At 39.8% G+C, this 17,868-nt stretch overlaps 1 protein-coding gene across 6 annotated transcripts in view; it reads left to right on the top strand.

The window, feature by feature from the left end:
• The window catches only part of LOC118209630 (cGMP-dependent 3',5'-cyclic phosphodiesterase), a 168,408-nt gene extending 151,302 nt beyond the window's left edge, over positions 1-17,106 (top strand). For all 6 annotated transcript variants that reach the window (XM_035385146.1, XM_035385147.1, XM_035385150.1 and 3 more), the window contains 18 exons: positions 264-375; positions 1,591-1,630; positions 1,748-1,811; positions 2,163-2,244; positions 2,635-2,809; positions 4,398-4,510; positions 4,746-4,823; positions 5,123-5,245; positions 5,354-5,424; positions 6,064-6,186; positions 9,276-9,363; positions 10,869-10,916; positions 11,194-11,268; positions 11,474-11,573; positions 11,765-11,877; positions 12,481-12,519; positions 13,239-13,345; positions 13,832-17,106. In XM_035385146.1, coding sequence (XP_035241037.1) covers positions 264-375; positions 1,591-1,630; positions 1,748-1,811; positions 2,163-2,244; positions 2,635-2,809; positions 4,398-4,510; positions 4,746-4,823; positions 5,123-5,245; positions 5,354-5,424; positions 6,064-6,186; positions 9,276-9,363; positions 10,869-10,916; positions 11,194-11,268; positions 11,474-11,573; positions 11,765-11,877; positions 12,481-12,519; positions 13,239-13,345; positions 13,832-14,084 — 1,804 coding nt within the window. In that variant the 3' untranslated portion in view covers positions 14,085-17,106. The remainder of the gene's footprint in view (positions 1-263; positions 376-1,590; positions 1,631-1,747; positions 1,812-2,162; positions 2,245-2,634; positions 2,810-4,397; positions 4,511-4,745; positions 4,824-5,122; positions 5,246-5,353; positions 5,425-6,063; positions 6,187-9,275; positions 9,364-10,868; positions 10,917-11,193; positions 11,269-11,473; positions 11,574-11,764; positions 11,878-12,480; positions 12,520-13,238; positions 13,346-13,831) is intronic.
• The last annotated feature ends 762 nt before the right edge of the window (positions 17,107-17,868 follow it).

The raw sequence follows: 17,868 nt of genomic DNA on the forward strand, positions 1-17,868 counted from the left end.
CATGTTGTAAGCCAGCATTTGGGGAAAACCGTCTCGCGGCTCCTGGAGCTGGTGGGTTTCTCCTGCCCTGGTCAAGGCCGCACAGAGGCACAGTGTTGCATGCCTGCAGCATGCTGACGCACTTACCTCCCTGCTGGGGCCCGGTTGTGACGCCAAAGGGGGAACACAGGCGCGAGAGGGGAGAGGCTATTCTCTCTGTTTTTCTTGAGCGTGAGAGAGAAGTTGTGTTTCATTTTTCTCTCCCCCTCTCTTTACCCCGGCAGGTACACCGAGGCAGACGAACGCAGGATCCAGCACTGCTTCTGCTACACCTCCACCGTTCTGACCAGCACACTGGCATTCCAGAAGGAGCAAAAGCTCAAGTTTGAGTGCCAGGTAAGGAGGTCCCGTCTGGCTGCTACTCATCGCCTAATTGGCCCACCAGTCGCAGAAAGCTCCAGATGGTTGTATGTGAGGTCTCTGACGAGGATGCGTGGACCCTCACGTAACGTCTACAGCCAAAATGAGCCAAGACAACAAAATGAGAAGGGGGCATAACACAGACCATCAACAGACTCAGAGAAGCAGAAGGGTTCATCTGAAAACTCAGCAGCAGCTTCCAATGAAATTCTCTGAGACTGAGACAGAGGTAGAGAGAGAGACAGAGCCCAGTGCTCTCCAGTATGCGCCGCTGGTGTCATCAGTAACCAGACTCAGGCACGCCAGCATGCGGCTTCATGCAAACTTTCTTCAAAGCCAATGGAAGAGGAGTATTCTTAGACCTAATTGGCTGCTGTGGATTTTCACTCAGGCCCTGCTTCCTCGCTGCCTGGCTGACACCATGCTGAACACTGGCACTCAAATTTTAGTGGAACTGAGTCATGGAATCACTGAGGGGCAGGGATACAGTGGGAGAGCAAGGCAAAGAGAGAGAGGGGGGTGGAGAGAGAGAAACAATTTGCACTCAACCAGGAGTACATGCTCAAGTAGTTTTCCTTCTGAATACACATTATCTTCAATTATCTTCAATTATTTGCACAGTGACAGGGCATATTTGTCTGGCTATAGAAACAAATAGCCAGTGTATACCAAGGCAAGGTCAAGAGTGGAGACAGGAGAAGGGCTGGGTAGAGGGTTTCAAGAGTACTGACAGACCTCACCTCCTCAGAGATCCTAAGTGCCTCTTTGCTAACACTTGAGAGAATTAGTTTTTGGCTTTGTTGTCGAGATACACAGTTTTGTACATTTCTCTGAGCTCAGTTGTTATTCAAATGCTTTCCCATATTTTTATAGCAGACAAGGAGATTTAGAACCATGTAAAGCATACCGTGCAGTCAAATGTGAGGAAGGCAGTAATGACAGCAGTAAGCTGAGGTTGCCCTTGTTCCTGGGGTACTTTTTCAGTTTGCGTTTTTGAGAGTGGCCCTGGTGTCTGTGGCAGGTTGTGTTGCCAGGGTGAGTCCAGCAGGTGGCCATGCCAGTGCACAATGTCTGCCTGACAGGTGGGGAGCATTGGGAGGTGGGGGGGGGAGGGGTTACTGGGATTCTTCCCCCTCTTGTCCTCCACACTTAGCATGCAAATGTCACTCATGTTTGTATGTGTTTGTTTAGGCACTGCTGCAGGTTGCCAAAAACCTCTTCACACACTTAGGTATGTCAATGATTGTTTTTTTTCCCTTCCTTCCCTCTATACATCTCTTTCTGTCTTTCACGATAAAATGCAGACCATCAGTTGTAAAGTTTTAAAAAAAAATCTTTGTTTCCCTAGATGATGTCTCAGTGTTGCTGCAGGAAATCATCATTGAAGCCAGAAACCTCAGCAATGCTGAGATGTGAGTGTCTGTCCATTGAGCTTCGAACAAGTACTACATTATTAAACACTGCACAACGTACAATCTTCTTCATAATGGCTATTTTATATCATAACACACCTTGGCTCTGCTGAGTGTTTACCAATAATCACGAGTGTCCAAATTGACCTCCACATCTTCACTGTTTCTGCACTCTAATGACTTTATATTAGTCCAACAGTACATTGAACACCGTCAGTATTCAATGTTATTAATGCAAATGAGAATGAGAAAAGGGAAAGGTAGATAAACAGTCTGCAAATGGTGAGAAAATGATAACTGTTTACCATATCTCTCTTCCTCCTTTGGCCCCTCCCCTTTACATACTCACAGTTGTTCAGTGTTCCTGCTGGACAGGGTGAGCCATGAACTGGTTGCCAAGGTGTTCGATGGTGGAGTGGTGAATGATGACGAGGTATGTCCCTCAAAAACTCCACACACCACCATATCATCTAACTCCTTGCAGCCCCACATTTACCCACCCACCTTGTGAACCCCAAAAGGATGCCTTCCACTCTGAAAGTGTGAGAGACTTACAACTCAAACACCTTTCTCAGTCCAGTAAATGTGACAAAAACAATCTTCTTTCACTATCTGGCAGCTCATCGTTCTTGTTATTGACACTCATTCTGTCTTTCGCGGCTGTTCAAAGAAAATAAGAAAAAAAGAGAGTATTTTTAGCAGGATATGTCTGTTTCCTTAGTTACTGAGGCATGCTGTAGAATCATGGGGGACAAACTGCGACAGCATCTCTCACTAGTATTTGAGCTCTTCTGATCCTGTGTTTTCTTTCCTTCCTTGACAGAAAGAGTTCCGGATCCCAGCAGATCAGGGGATTGCGGGTCACGTGGCCACCACAGGGAAGATCCTAAACATCAAGGACGCCTACTCGCACCCGCTCTTCTACCGGGGTGTGGACGACAGCACAGGCTTCCGCACCCGGAACATTCTCTGTTTCCCCATAAAGGATGAGAATAATGGTAAGATTCCTCCTCATCTGCCTTCCTGTGTCACAGTCTCTCTCGTTCAGGATGACCAGAGAGTTTTGTTCAGTTTCTCTGAGGAGCAGTCAGACAGCCGCCATTTGTGTTTCCTATATCCCCATCTTTTTCTTTCCTTTTTTTTTGGAATGCCTTAATGGCAAACATAAGCCTGCACTCTCTCGGCAACATCCTCCATGGCTGCTGGAAAATGTAAACTAGCATGAATATGCTCTGAAACATGTTGCTTCACTCTGCAGTCCACCAGCTGACATGCACAGCCATTAGTCCAGAGTACTGTATTTCTTGCACAGGTAGATCACAGGCAGACTACAGGCTGTCAACTGCCCAGTTTACTAAAGGAAAAACCAGTGAGGGGGGGGTATACCCCACCAAGTGAAACGCTCCCTCTGCAATCTGTAGCCATTTGCGCACTACTGCTGGGCCACAGCTACCATTAGTCAAGACTTGGTTCCTAACCATGGGGTGTATTGCTGCTTTCCTTTTACGCCAAACAGACACCAACCACTGATATCCCAAGGTCAGTGGAACCCTCACACTGTATGATTCGGTCGACTGAAAAACATCAGTATGTACACCAAGGATTTTTGGTGTGCAATTATATGCACTTTGTATTCACACTGCGGGGTTCCTTCCCATTTCTCTACTATAGTAAGTTTGGGATACAAAATAAGACATGATGAATGTTTATTGTGCATTATTTTGTACAAAAGACAATAAACACTGATTTGAAAACTCAATTAGCTGCAGACAGTTAAATTCAGTTCCCTTCAAATGTATTTGTTTAGCACTTTTCACGAAGGACCAGTGTCTCAAAGCTCTTTACAGACATTTCATCCCCTGGCCCCCAAGCACAAGCCAAGGGTGATAATAGGGCAGGGACAATATGGTATGTCAATCTGGTGAAATGAATGTGAGGCAGGACTATTTAGTCATTAGACTTGGATTTATATTAGGTGTTGATGAATATCCAGTGCGTAAAAGTCAAAGCTAAAGCTCGTAGAGGAAATTTTGTTGGGATGGCATAGAAAGGTTATGAGAACTCGGCTCTAATTAATCTCATAGACCCTCGCATGCTGCATGATCTAAGACAAGCTGGGACACTGTAACATTACTAAAATCATGAAAATTGGTTGGGGCGTCTGGGGTGGTGACAATATTATGACAACGTCCGTCTGGTTTTTGCTGGGTGAGCCATCCAATGGCCCTGTGACGGTACCAATTTCAATTCCGGCTACCTCGTTACCTTATGGGAGCTCAGGACGCCAGCTGGATTGAAGGAGACATTCCGCGGACGCAGTCTGTCATTAATTCCAGTTACTCCGGGCGCTGCAGTGCACATTTAGAGACATGCGCCCTTGAAACAGCAGCACGTCGGGCTTCTGTCAGAACAGTTTGCCCTGGTAAGAGCATACAAATGAATGCGTTCGCCTCGCTGTCACGTTGATGAATGCAGTTGGTCTCTGCTCTGTACGAACAGTGCCTCTCAATGACAAGCTCTCTCGATGTCCAGTGATCTCATGAACATCTGTCCTCTCTCTCTCTCTCTCTCATGCTCTTTCTCTAGAGGTCATTGGAGTGGCTGAACTGGTCAATAAGACCAATGGACCATGGTTCAACAGATTTGATGAGGACTTGGCCACTGCCTTCTCCATATATTGTGGTATTAGTATTGCTCATGTAAGTGTGTATGTTACAGTTATTTGAGTGATACGAGAGATATTAACGTATTTGAATTTACTGCATTTTGTTTTTAAGGCATTGATTCAAACTCCAATCCCCAAGCCAATTTGCAAAATATTTTGATGTCAGTTTTTGCCTTTATGTTTTACTAAATGTTCTATTAAATATTGAACCATTTATTGGGCTTGAATGATCATGATGCCATGTAGTAAAATAAACTTTTGTTTTACAGTCTCTTTTGTACAAGAAAGTCCATGAGGCCCAGTTCAGGAGCCACCTTGCCAATGAGATGATGATGTACCACATGAAGGTGAAATTTTTTTTTAACTTCATCTTAAAAACCACAATATTCTTGACCTGGCACCTTTCCTGGCATGTGCAGGAGCAGAATACAAATTATGCTTTGCTTGATTCATCATGTAATATCAATGTTTTTATGAATGTGACTAAAAAACCTGACCAGTAGTGTGCAACATTAAGTTATCAATGTCTGTTATCAAATTTACATTTTATTTGTTATATTCAGTTTAGTCCTGGTTTAAACCATATCTGCCAAATAGCCTGTATCCGCAGGCTGTGAAATAATAATGATTCTGTGGACTATGGCAGGTGTCGGAGGAGGAAGTGGTCAAACTGCTGGTTGGTGGGATTGAGCCAGTTGATGAGATCCACCCTAACTTTGCCGAATTCACCTACACACCCCGATCCCTGCCAGACGACAGCACACCCATGGTGAGACCATACACCATGTGACTGCCTTTATAGAATGTGTATGGGCGTGCGTGCATGCATGTGCACGTGTGTATGTCTTTCTCACTTCTTCTTCTTTTTGAATTCCAGGGTATTCTTAGCATGTTTGAGGATATGGGCTTCATCAATACTTACAAGATTGACCTGCACACACTGGCTCGGTAAGAGTTAGCATTGACATCAAGCTCTTTGTTTTTCTTCCATTTCCCTTCCCCACTATGTAATGCTCTGACTAGGTATTAAACCCCCATAAATCAAATTGTGTTTGTGCTTAAATTTGTGTCGTGACTTCAATCAGGTCAAATATTCATCAAGTATTAATGATTTGTCAATTACTTCTGGCAATACATGGTGTCTATCAATAATTAATCCTGCATAATTAACAAGCAATGTTGCTCCCATGCACAAATATGTCATTTTTAATGAAACAGTGATGCATTACACCATTAATAAAGAATGTACTTTCATTTCTAAAACATTTTTTTTCTTGTGGTGTTAATAACCCTGAAAATACTGTAAAATACTGCAGTTAGTACCAGTGATGATGCCATTGCTAATTATTTTAATTATGTGTGATTATGTGAATGCATGAGCGATGGTGTATAATTGATTATTTGAGTGTAATTGCTGATAACTGAATTACTGGGCATCAATGCGAGTATGGTTGGTCATGATGGTCATATAATTGGTAATGATATGATTGGATCGGCGGTGATTTTAGCGTGGTGGATGGTGAGGGTGTATTGTGATTGCAATGCTGATGATATGATTCAGTTGGTCATATATTTGTATACCTGTAGGTTTTGTCTGATGGTGAAGAAGGGCTACAGAGATCCTCCATACCACAACTGGATGCATGCTTTCTCCGTGTCCCACTTCTGCTATCTACTCTACAAGAACCTGGAGCTCTCCAACTACCTCGAGTAAGTACAGTACTCTTGTTCTTTTCTAAATACTGTGTCTTGAGGGAGAATGCCACTGTTTCTTTTATTTTACTTGGAGTAAGGTCACAACTCTTGTGCCTATTTATACCTAGTCTAGTGCCTGTGGTTTCTGTACTGATTATGATACCTTTCAGGCCTTTCAGTATAGATGGAAAGTAAGGATCAGAAAGTAAAAGTCCAGTATTCATTTTGTTCCAATCACCTCTAATTGCTAATTAGCACAATGTTTCAGCCAAGTGGCAGAATTAATTAGGGAAATCAGCAGGCTGAGTTCATGGGAGGAGGAAACACATGACAAGACCTTTACTTTCTGACCCCTGGACTTTCCACCTCTACCTTTCAGATATTTCTAAGCCTGGGAACATTCTCTGCAGTTCAAGACTTGAGATGAGATGACATGAAAGTCCAAGGGTCAGAAAGTAAATGTCCTGCCATTTGTGTCTTCCACCCATGATTTTGCTAGCTGATTTCACAAATTAGTTCCTCCTCCTGGCTGAAGAATTGAGCTAATTAGCAAGTCCAGATGATTGCAAAAAAATACTGAGAAGGACTTTTACTTTCTGAACCTGGATTTTCCACCTCTGCTTGAGATGCAATGTGGCCAAACCTGGCCAAATAGACATTGGCTTTCACTTAAATTTGTTTTGTTTTTCACTTTGTGGAAACAGGTTTTCACACACACACACACACACACACACACACGCACACACACACACACACACACACGTGCACGCCCACATGCACACACATACACACACACACACTCCAAACCACATAAATAAAACATTAGCCGTAAAAAGCAGGGAAACGTAAAATCAAAAGTTGTTGTTTTAAGCTCAAACTAGTATTCTTGTATTCACCTCATCATATGCTCTTGATTTCCACAGCAATAAGCTCATTGACAAAACCATAATTGAAAAATAATTGTGACATTGCTGTCAGCATATATAGAATTTATTATAATTTGAGTACAGAAGCTGTGATCATCAGGCAAAAGTAACAGTGTAGTCATTTCGTCTAACAAAATAAACAGTTGTTTTCAAGCTAGCCTCCATGTACACAAGTACAAATAATACAGAGGCGTAAAAAATTTAATCGACAAGCACATCTCTGTTGTGCTGCATTAGCTGCCGGTATGTTGGGGCTGAGTGAGGTAGGTAGTTGACCCCGGCTGCAAGGGATACCGGAATTAAATTAAAATGCAACCGATCGCTTTGAATGGGTAAGTACAGTATAAATACGCAGCAAGGCCTGTAGTGCTTCTCAGAATCTATAATAACAGGAAAGGGTAAGAATTTAGCCACAGTTTCACGAACTGCTGCCTGTCTGAGTCACTGGTCTTGCTCATGGTAAGTTCACCTGTCTATGGAGCCGTTAATTGCTGGGACATGGAACAGAGAGTAAGTAAACACCACAGTAATTTTTCCGTGGAGATCACATTAATAAAATGACCTAATGTTCTGTTTTTATTGCATGGAAGGAATCTACCCATCTGTCTTTCCAAGTAATATGAGAATGTGTGAAAGCTCTCTTCCATTTACACTGAGATCTTCACTCTCCACCCTCCTGTCTAACAACTCCAAACGTTAAGTCGGAAAAATCTCAGAGATACTGCATCAAACAGGAACTCCAAACCTCATTGAAACTTAATGTTTACACCTTGTTTGACTGCACACCTGTGGTTCTTTTGATTGCAAATGCATCAGATGGGTAAGCAACCAACCAAGGAGAAGGGACTCCTGTGTAGAACCAATGAGGCCCATGAGAATGGAATATTCCTTATTTTTTGCAGTTAATTAGATGCAGTAAGAATTTATCACACCATGTGTCGGACCCCCTGCGGTTTAAAAACTTAAGAACAGTTCAAAAGAATTTTCTAACCAGCCAGTTGGTTATCAAGAAAGACCAATGATTTTTGGTCACATGTTTTATTTCAATAAGTACATCAGGGAAAATGTTGGACTCATAAGCATCTCTTTTAATCTACTGCAACACTGGTTTCTTCTGAATGCTCCATGCTAACAATTTCAACGGACCATTAAAGATAATTCAAGAAACCACTAAAATGGTTGGTGTCTATGGTAATGGTTCAAAACTAAATGGTCAGTCCTTTTTTGCTGCTGATATTGACCATCCTCTACATCTGTGCTGTGAAATGATGAGTTTTAGGAAAATCTTTGTGGCAACTGCCATTGATTGTTTCATTTATTTTCATATTTTAATCATGAAACTTTCATGCTGTGCTGTTATTCTCAGACTGAACAGTTATTCTGCTGTTCTAAATTGTATTCTACTGCCATTACCTCTAATGAGCTGTGAAAGAATTGTGTCAAAAATAAAAATATATCTTTAGTCTGGAAGCACTGCCGATCCTTTGGATCTGAGCACAAGGAATTCTCTCCTTTCTTATCATCTGACAGTGCAGGGAATCCCCAGTGCACTGCTGCTATGGAACTTCACTCAGAGCTGTGCATTCAGCTAGGTTCTGACCCACATTGCTCCTTTCACAAGAGCCAAACTTACAAATTATGCTTTATTTCTACACTTGTGGAGTGGGTTTTGAAAGCAGAGAAATGTGATCACATACAAGACAATGTGAATTTTCTTATCTAGCCAAGAAAGTCTTATTGTGATTAAAATTTTATCTGGCCAGACAGTGGCTGGAATTTACAATGTGAATCTGAGACATTACACAATATTTAAATGCAGGTTTTATCACCTTATTAAAACATAAAAACTAATTGGACAATCACTTGACTAGAAGATGATCAACAGCATCTTGCATTTAGCAAAGGTGGGAAAATATTCCAGTTTTAGTATAGGATTTTATGTATTCTAAGAGCATGGAGAAAGTTGACTGAAAGCTGTACTTCACATCTTTGTTCTAGAACTGCTGAGACTTTGCACTGACAACCATATTTGATTGGGCCTGGTTGTTTTCAGACATACTGTACCACATACAAGGATTAGTACACTCTCACTAAAGTTAAGCATTGAACAGGCTTGATTTCTTAACATCACCAGTATTATTTACCATGTTTTGGTAACCCTTATCTTTCTTCTTCCAGGGATATTGAGATCTTTGCCCTCTTTGTGTCCTGTATGTGCCATGACCTGGATCACAGAGGGACCAACAACTCATTCCAAGTGGCATCAGTAAGGACCTCCTCTCACTCTAAGTCAATCTTTAAACAGCCCCGTATCACTAGGCAGACTACATAGGGCATATTTGCTGTGCAAGTGGTTAAGCTTTGGAGTTTTGGCAATTGAACATTTCAGCCCTGTTTACCCAAACAAGAATTCCCCCATGTAGTCACAGGCTTGATTCCCTGCCATGGCACTTTCTGTCCTGTGATCCCATACCCATCTGTAACCCTCTCTGTTGCCCCTGTGTCTGAGTAAAGTAAAACAAAAATGTATGGAGGGTGTTCTGTCGACTGTCCTTTTTCATAAAAGAGATATTGCATTTAGCGGTGAGGCTAAAGAGAAATCCTTTATAGTTTGTACACCCGATCAGGCAATAATTGAACCTCCTAAACACAGATGCATGGGAAACAAAAGAGACACTGTCTCATATTTTATTGTCTCTGGTATAGCCAGAGATCCTCTTACAACTCTTACAACAGAATTATTTGCTTATAGTCCAACTTGATTAGATAAAGAATTATAGCACACAGAGGAAGAATTACACTAGTCTCTACTGCTTTATCCCAGCTCTTTGAACCCCAGTTCATCCAGATGCTCATGGTATTATGTAGTAGCCCTATTTTTATATTGACTACAGATACTGTGTTCTGGTTTTCAGTTCCAGTGAATTGACCCCATTTGACTCAGAGCTGGTCAGTGTAACAGTAATTTTTATTAGGATCTCCCTGAAAACATGCTGTCAACCTAGCCAACAATATTGTCTTTATAAAGGAGTTACAGGACTTTCTGTTCCTTCCTATCCCTTTTGTTGAGGGCAACGCTCTTGTGCACAAGAATCTTCACTGGAATGTAACAGAATAATATTTTGATTTTCATTGAATGAGGGGATGAAACTGGTAGTTTCAAACAGTCCACACATATTTGTGATTGGAATCAGAAATGGGAAATTAACGCTATGTATTTTTGAATATTCATTAACATCTGCCCTGGTCTGAGCAGATTAGATTCAGCAATGCAGGAGCACAACTTTGCTAATGACCAGAATGTTAGTGACTTCACCATTACTGTCCTGGCTGAATTTTGGTTAGTTCAGCATAGCTCCGGTGATCCTATTCATCGTGTGTTGAGTAGACATTGCTATGATCTATCACTAATGAATCTGAAAATATTTAGCAAACTATTTACTTTTATTTATTATTTTGGATTTTCCTCCAACAAAAGATTTAGGCTAGATGGAGATGACTTTAGGCCGCTTCTGCTTGTGGAACTGCATCCTGCATTAGGTGAAGATTATTAGTCACCTTTATACTACATAGTTTTCACAAAACAGACATACCTATTCATGATATATTTACATTATCTTTGCACAGATCTTTATTCACAGGGCAATTCAGGTAGACCTTGTTCACGCCTCAACAGCAATCCACTAATGAGGATTGAAACCACATTTTGTTAGCTGTTAGAATGTCATTATTAGACTATTGTAGAACATGTATTTCTCTTTCTCTTTCCAGCAATCTGTTCTGGCTGCCCTGTATAGCTCAGAAGGCTCAGTGATGGAGGTAAATGTTCAACTCTCCATCCAGAGACATGCTTCCAGACACACAATGGAAATGATCTGAAATATTGCCTGGAGATCACAAAAGAACTGCTAGTTTGAGCATTCAAATATGGCCAAAGGGAAGGCAGGCAAACAAATCTTGGAAGGCAGTTTTTTTCATCAAGCTGAAGTTCCATGAGTTCAGGTTTCATGTGTGTCTCTACAGCCACCTAGTGGCCAGTATATATGACTGCAGGCTCAAAAAGACTCGGCCTTATGTTTGTTTATCTCTATTACAGAGGCACCACTTCGCCCAGGGGATTGCTATTCTCAACACACATGGCTGCAACATTTTTGACAAGTTCTCCAGAAAGGTCAGTATGAGGTACAATTGTTGTACTGAAGAGAGTACCTCAGGCCAAAATTTTTTCCTCTGTGAAATCATGTTAAATTAAGAAAGCATGTTGTCACGATTGGCAAAGTAAATGAAACTTCATGCTCATTATTTTCATACAGAAGGGCAAGCCAGAGAAGTGTAGTGTGTAATGATTTGCAATGCTCTGTTTTATTGGTTGCCAGGACTACCAGAGGATGCTGGATTTGATGAGAGATATCATTCTTGCCACAGACCTGGCTCATCACCTGCGCATCTTTAAAGACCTGCAGAAAATGGCTGATTGTGAGTTTAATTCAAGACACAGACACAAATAAACAGACAGACAGGAAGATGCCAGCTTAGTGAGCTTGACCCCTGAGCCATTGCCATTAGAGCTGTGGCTGTGCTCCTTTGTGCTTATTCCATCTCTTTGTAGCGCCCCATTCAGCAGAGAGCATCATGGTCTCTTATATGTCACTCGCGGTCTCTTTCAGTGGGCTACAATGCCAAGAACCAAACTCACCGCAGCCTGCTACTCTGCCTGCTCATGACGTCATGTGACCTCTCTGATCAGACCAAGGGCTGGAAGACCACAAGAAAGATTGCGGTGAGGGGCCCCCTCTAACTTCAAACCTAAATTTAATCTAAAACTGACTTCCCGAAAAGGCACTATACGTTCATTTTTCTGATTGCTATTCTGTGCTGCCACCCATAGGGTACAGCTTTATGGATTACATTTATATTATGGCTTTTTTGGATCTTTTTTGGATCAAAGCGCATTACAGTGAAGGGAGGGACTGACTGTGGACCATCACCAATACGTACCATCCTGGGTGATGCACAACAGCCATTCAGTGCCAGAGCACCATGCTTTATCACCACCCCTTAGCTGAGGTGGACGAGAGGGGATTAATTTAGCCAATTCTACTGGGAGTTGAGTGTACAACAAGAAAGGATGACTGAATCTTTGCAGTTCAATATCTTATCAAAAAGCACAAGAAAGACATGGCCAAAAAAAGCCTGCTGGTTAAATATACGTAGCTGTAGTAAAAGAAGGACGACCCATTCTGTATTATTTGGCCTGATTAAGTCCGTGGGTTAAAAATGACCGCTGTCAATAGTATGTGTCACATTTACAAGTTGAAAATGTTTCCGCATATTCAGTTCATGTTATTTCCTTATCATTTCTTTAACTTTTTTTTATCATCAGGAACTCATTTATAAGGAGTTCTTCTCTCAGGGGGATTTGGTATGTATGAAATGATTTTTATTCCAAGTTTGAATTAGGCAGGAAATCATTTATCATTTAATTGGTTTAGTTTTTTATCACAACAGTGTATGAACTCATTTTAACAAAATTAAAATTTAACTTTGGGGACAGTCACAGAGACGCATTCTATTTGTCTCTTCCTTTAACTCTGTTTGAAGGATACTTTAAACATGTAATTTCCAGCCTGAAGGATTCAAATTTTAACAGACTCAAGGACTCAAGTGATGACTTGCAATATGCAGTGTGTGAGTGTGTTGTGTCACTCAATAAGTAGACATTTAACCTTACATAACCGCATAACATTGTGATTTGGTGAAAGACCTGCAATTTAAAACATTTTTAAGATTAAATCAAGGAATAATCTGTGGCTGAAAATACCAAAGCAAGGTTTTTTTTAAATTAAATAACTAATTGGTGAATACATTTTGTTAATCCTAGCTGCAAAATACAAAGCCACTTTTGTCACAATCTCCAAATGAGGCACCTAGCAGATTATACTCTATTATCATTGCAAGCAAAGGTGACATTGAACCTGACGATTGGCAGATCTGACTACCATAGGCAGATGTGAGCTGTGTGTATGCGTTATTTCATGAGCTGCACTGGAAGCATAATGCAACATATGATAACATCTATGTCACTGTGAATAAGCACCCTGATAGGACCCTAGCGTGGCTATGATGTGTGTGTAATTGCAGGAGAAGGCCATGGGCAACAGGCCCAGCGAGATGATGGACAGAGAGAAAGCCTACATCCCAGAACTGCAGATCAGTTTCATGGAGCATATTGCCATGCCCATTTACAAGTGAGTCCCTTCTACGACACAAGAAACACAATGACGTATTTGAAAATATTTGAGTATGCAGTATGGGTCCCATCTGTGCTCATCAGTCTATAGAGGACATCCTCTACGTACAGTTAAATATCATAATGAAGACTGTTTGATAAAATAGGCTACCAGTAAAATTCCCACTATAATTTATTGTGATTTAATAGGCTCTGTTATCAAAGTAAGTGCTTCGTATTTATTGCTTAACTTTATTTTATATTTCTTTGCCTTTGTCAATAAAGTTGGTTTTTTTCTTCTGTTAAAATGAAAAAGAGCCCAAAGTTAAAGTTTTGAGTTTTTGTCACTCACATAGTGCAACTTTACAGTGATATAGATATATAACACAGCTCTGTATTAGAGTTCATTGAAATGGTTGTATGACACTATGATCCTTTCTTTAATTAACTAAATAACTATTCAAGCAAACAGATTTTTCTTCACAATTTTTTTGTTCCAAAAAAGGCTTCTCCAGGAGCTATTCCCAAGGGCATCTGAGCTCTATGAGAGGGTATCCGCCAACCGTGAGCAATGGACCAAGGTCTCCCACAAGTTCACCATCCGAGGGTTGCCTAGCAACAATTCCCTGGATTTCCTTGACGACGAGTATGAGCTGATGCAGGCACAGAGTGGACAGAGTGAGGATGCCCACAGGATGAATGGCTGTCTGGACTCTGGAGCACCTCTCCAGGACCTGGACACCCGGCAAAACCAGTGACTGACCCGCCGGACATATGATTATTATTTTTTTAAAACACAGACAGGACACGCGTGCGAATAGTAACACCTTATATTTGAGGGCAGAGGGAATTATCTACAGCGTTTCACAAACTTTAGACCAGTTGGTCCTGACTTTGAGAATGGTTCTGAGTGGAAGATGTTGAAACTACAAAAAAGACAAAATTTTTCAATGGGATGAAGTCTTGTTCCATTTATTGCTGCAGTGAAATAAACATTTTTACAAATGTTAATATTGTAAATCAATAGTAGGCTTCGCTAGCATTTTTGATGTGTGCTGTAATACATACTGGTGATAACATGTTGTCTCAGAATGGTAATTCCAGTGATGTAAATATAAAGTGTTACTTTATTCAGCTTTTAAATGCCAAAACATGGTGGTTGCAGGTTTGATGTCTTTATATATGGGTAACTTTTTGAAAGAACACATTTCAGGTTTTTGTGCATTTGCATCCATGCATTTTCTTATTGAGTAAAGTGTTATAGTTGACAGCAAATCCAGAGCAATTTCTGTACCCATTGCCAAGTATCCAGGCAATCAAACCACAGTAAATTTAATACAGGTACAAACATTTTCCAGCTCTGTTATTGAAAACTCATGTATTTATAAGAAAATCCAGCCCAATCTCAGTTAGATGATCTGTGAGGATTCCATAAAATTGTTTGTCAGGTGTGAATATTTTATGATTTCTGGATTTCAGAAAACAGCTTAAACCTCATGCAAAGTAAAAGACAGACAATCAAGCCTTGTTTTTTCTCACAAAGAAAACATGTTTAACATTTCATTTCAAAATATTTTGCTGTGGATAAATACTGTATTTCCCCCCAATTTCCAATGTAAACCTGCAAAAATGAATGACCCCGGAAGGTTTTAGGTTTTTGTGTAATTCAGGTCTGACTTCTTTGGCAAGTTTTTTTTTAGGCTTGTGCATTGCAAGTGCACTGAATCTGACATGTGCAATCATCCCAATGTGAAGTCCTTTTTCACCTTTTTCTTCTGTAAATATAAAACCACTCAAACTCAAGAAGGACTAAAGCCCTTTAAAGGAACCTTTAATCACCATACAAGCCCATGTGGCTTGCATGTTGCTCACCTTGCACAGTGTTGATACAGAATGCCGGGGTGGGTGTGTGTGTGTGTGTGTGTGTGTATGTGTGTGTGTGTCGGGGGGATGGGGGGATGGGGGAGATGAAACTTGTGTCAAAAGATATTAGACAAGGGAATGCAATGCTTTCACCCGCCTGGTCATGAGTGGAAGATGTTTTGTTAATTTTTGGAAGTGTAGTGTAAATATGTCTGGGAAACAAGGGCTGTGATGTCACAGGAAATGGCATCAATGGTCAACGCTAAAGCCTGACAGAATGTGTATATTAATTTGCCTTACATTGTCTGAGTTGCCTTTAGTAAGAAGACTTACTGTACAAAAACTTACATCTGCAGTGTGAACATTTCATTTGCATGGGTGCTAGAAGGTGTTGGCCTCCTTGCTCAATTTTGTTTCTGGACGCACTGCAGTGTTTCAGGATGAGCTGCATGTCATTTCACATCTTTACAGATGTGACAAGCATCAAACAGAGATAATGGCTAAGAAAGTACAGTAAAACAATTGTAAAAAAAAAAAAAAAAAAACCTTTTTTAACCATAATACCATCCCACTCAAAAATGACAAAGCTTCAGATTTTCTTCAAAAGGAAAAATCACACTGACAAACACGGTTAACACTCCGTGACACGCAAAGACTACTGACTTCGATGTATGTCATTTTGACAGACATGGGCCATTATGGCCTGTTTGATGATGATGCACACTATAAGTGGGATGGGATGAGCGGTAATACCTTCTGACACCTCTGTAAATACTGAAACGTGTCAAATATCATTACAATGCCCATGCTCGAAAAATGTGTGACTACTGTAATTTTAACTCAGTGGACATATATTCTCACAATATCGTTACAAAGTTGTAGCTACATATAATCGTATTGCTGCAACATTGCTGCAAAATTGTGAGGGTGTCATGCATTAGCAGGGAAGCCATTTCTTCCCTTGATCGTCACCAGAATTTCCTGGACTTGATACTGTACAAAACATTTATATTGTTTAAACATTCAGGAAGTTCTTTGAATATGTTTTGCTGCTTTTATGCTGTGACTTGAACCTTGGGTTGGTTTTCTTGGCCTCCATTTTTTTTAAAATCTTTTTTTCATCCTACCTTTTTACCTGTGCAATATGATGCGCTTGCTTGTGTTGGTTTATTGTGTACTTCAATGTAAATATGGTGTTTTTAAATTATTCCTTTTTACATTTTCTTTTATGAAATATATATTCTGATATTTGTAAGTTTATATTTAGAGGTGTTCACAACAAAGTCTGCATAATTTTCCACCCTCAAAGTAAGACACAAATGTGCCAATTTCTGACCTTGTTTGTAAATGGAGAATACTGAAGTGTTTGGAATATTAAATTGTTATCTATGTGTCAAATATAAATATAATATGTAAATATAAATAAAAATGTTTCTCAATTATACATAATTGTATCAAGAGATATTGGCAGGAAAATTATTTTGCTTATTTAAACCTATGTGATTGCAGTGATATAATTTTTAAACCCTTATATACTCATCATATTCATATTTTTTATTTAAAAAATGGTTACTTGTTTTGAAACCCAACTTCTAATATTGTAATAGAATACAAATATATTTTCAATTATGAAAACAATAAAAGAAGCTAAACTGATCCAAGATTAAAATATTTCCAAATCAAATACAAATATTTTTGTTTAATTATATAATGCACAAACAAGTAATTGAGGTTTTTGTTTGTGCTGTTCATGGCTGTGCTGTCATTTGTACATACCTGTAGATACTGTAAAGGGTATGTGTTGGATAGTCTGATGGATGTGTGTAAGGGATACTTAAGGAATATGAAGTGTGTCAACCTTCAGGTGATGAGAACAAAATTGACAACTTTTTATCTGAATAAATTTCATAAATTTAAGTGAATGTTGTCATTCTTTTTATATTTGTTCAGCTCCTGGTGCACCCTGATCTACCGTAATATAATGAAAAACATTAATTTAGCAGGACAATGTGTTCAAAGTTTTGAGTTTAGCCACTAGCATCTGCTATAGGACAAGGCTGATAGATTTTTTCTTTTATTTATTTATTTATTTATTTATTTATCATTTTGAAATAATTCCTGTCTACTGGCTATCAGCTCCTTTAAACTAGCATTACTTACAGTATTTGTCCAGGGCAAATTGTTTATCTTATATTTCACATAACTATTTAAATGGGTGCGTGTACACTTATGGAGTAATGATGTTGCATGATGATCTTTCATCATGCAAAACCACAGTTGCAACAATCCAATTACTCAACTGTCACACCACACAGTAGTCTAATCTTTAGATTCTGTTCTCACAAAGTTGTCAGTGATCAATCTCCATATTATCATCTGATCTCCTCTCAGCTAACATTCCGCCAGGATAATTAATAGGACTGACCGTACACTAATGACTTTGCTCTGTTGTTATCAAATACATAAAGAATAAGATATTCTTTCTTCAAAGGTTATTTTTTCAATGGTTATTTTGAAAGTATGTTTCCTTAAGCCTGGTTCCATAAGAACTTTCGCGATTTGTTCTTAAAAAATATATATATATATTCCAGTTAATTACTTGCCTTTATTGTAGGCTATTAGCTACAAAATATGCATATCCGAAATCTTCGCTGCGGCCAGGGATCCTACCGTAAATTC

Source organism: Anguilla anguilla, chromosome 12 (genome assembly GCF_013347855.1).
Source record: "Anguilla anguilla isolate fAngAng1 chromosome 12, fAngAng1.pri, whole genome shotgun sequence".
NCBI lineage: Eukaryota > Metazoa > Chordata > Actinopteri > Anguilliformes > Anguillidae > Anguilla > Anguilla anguilla.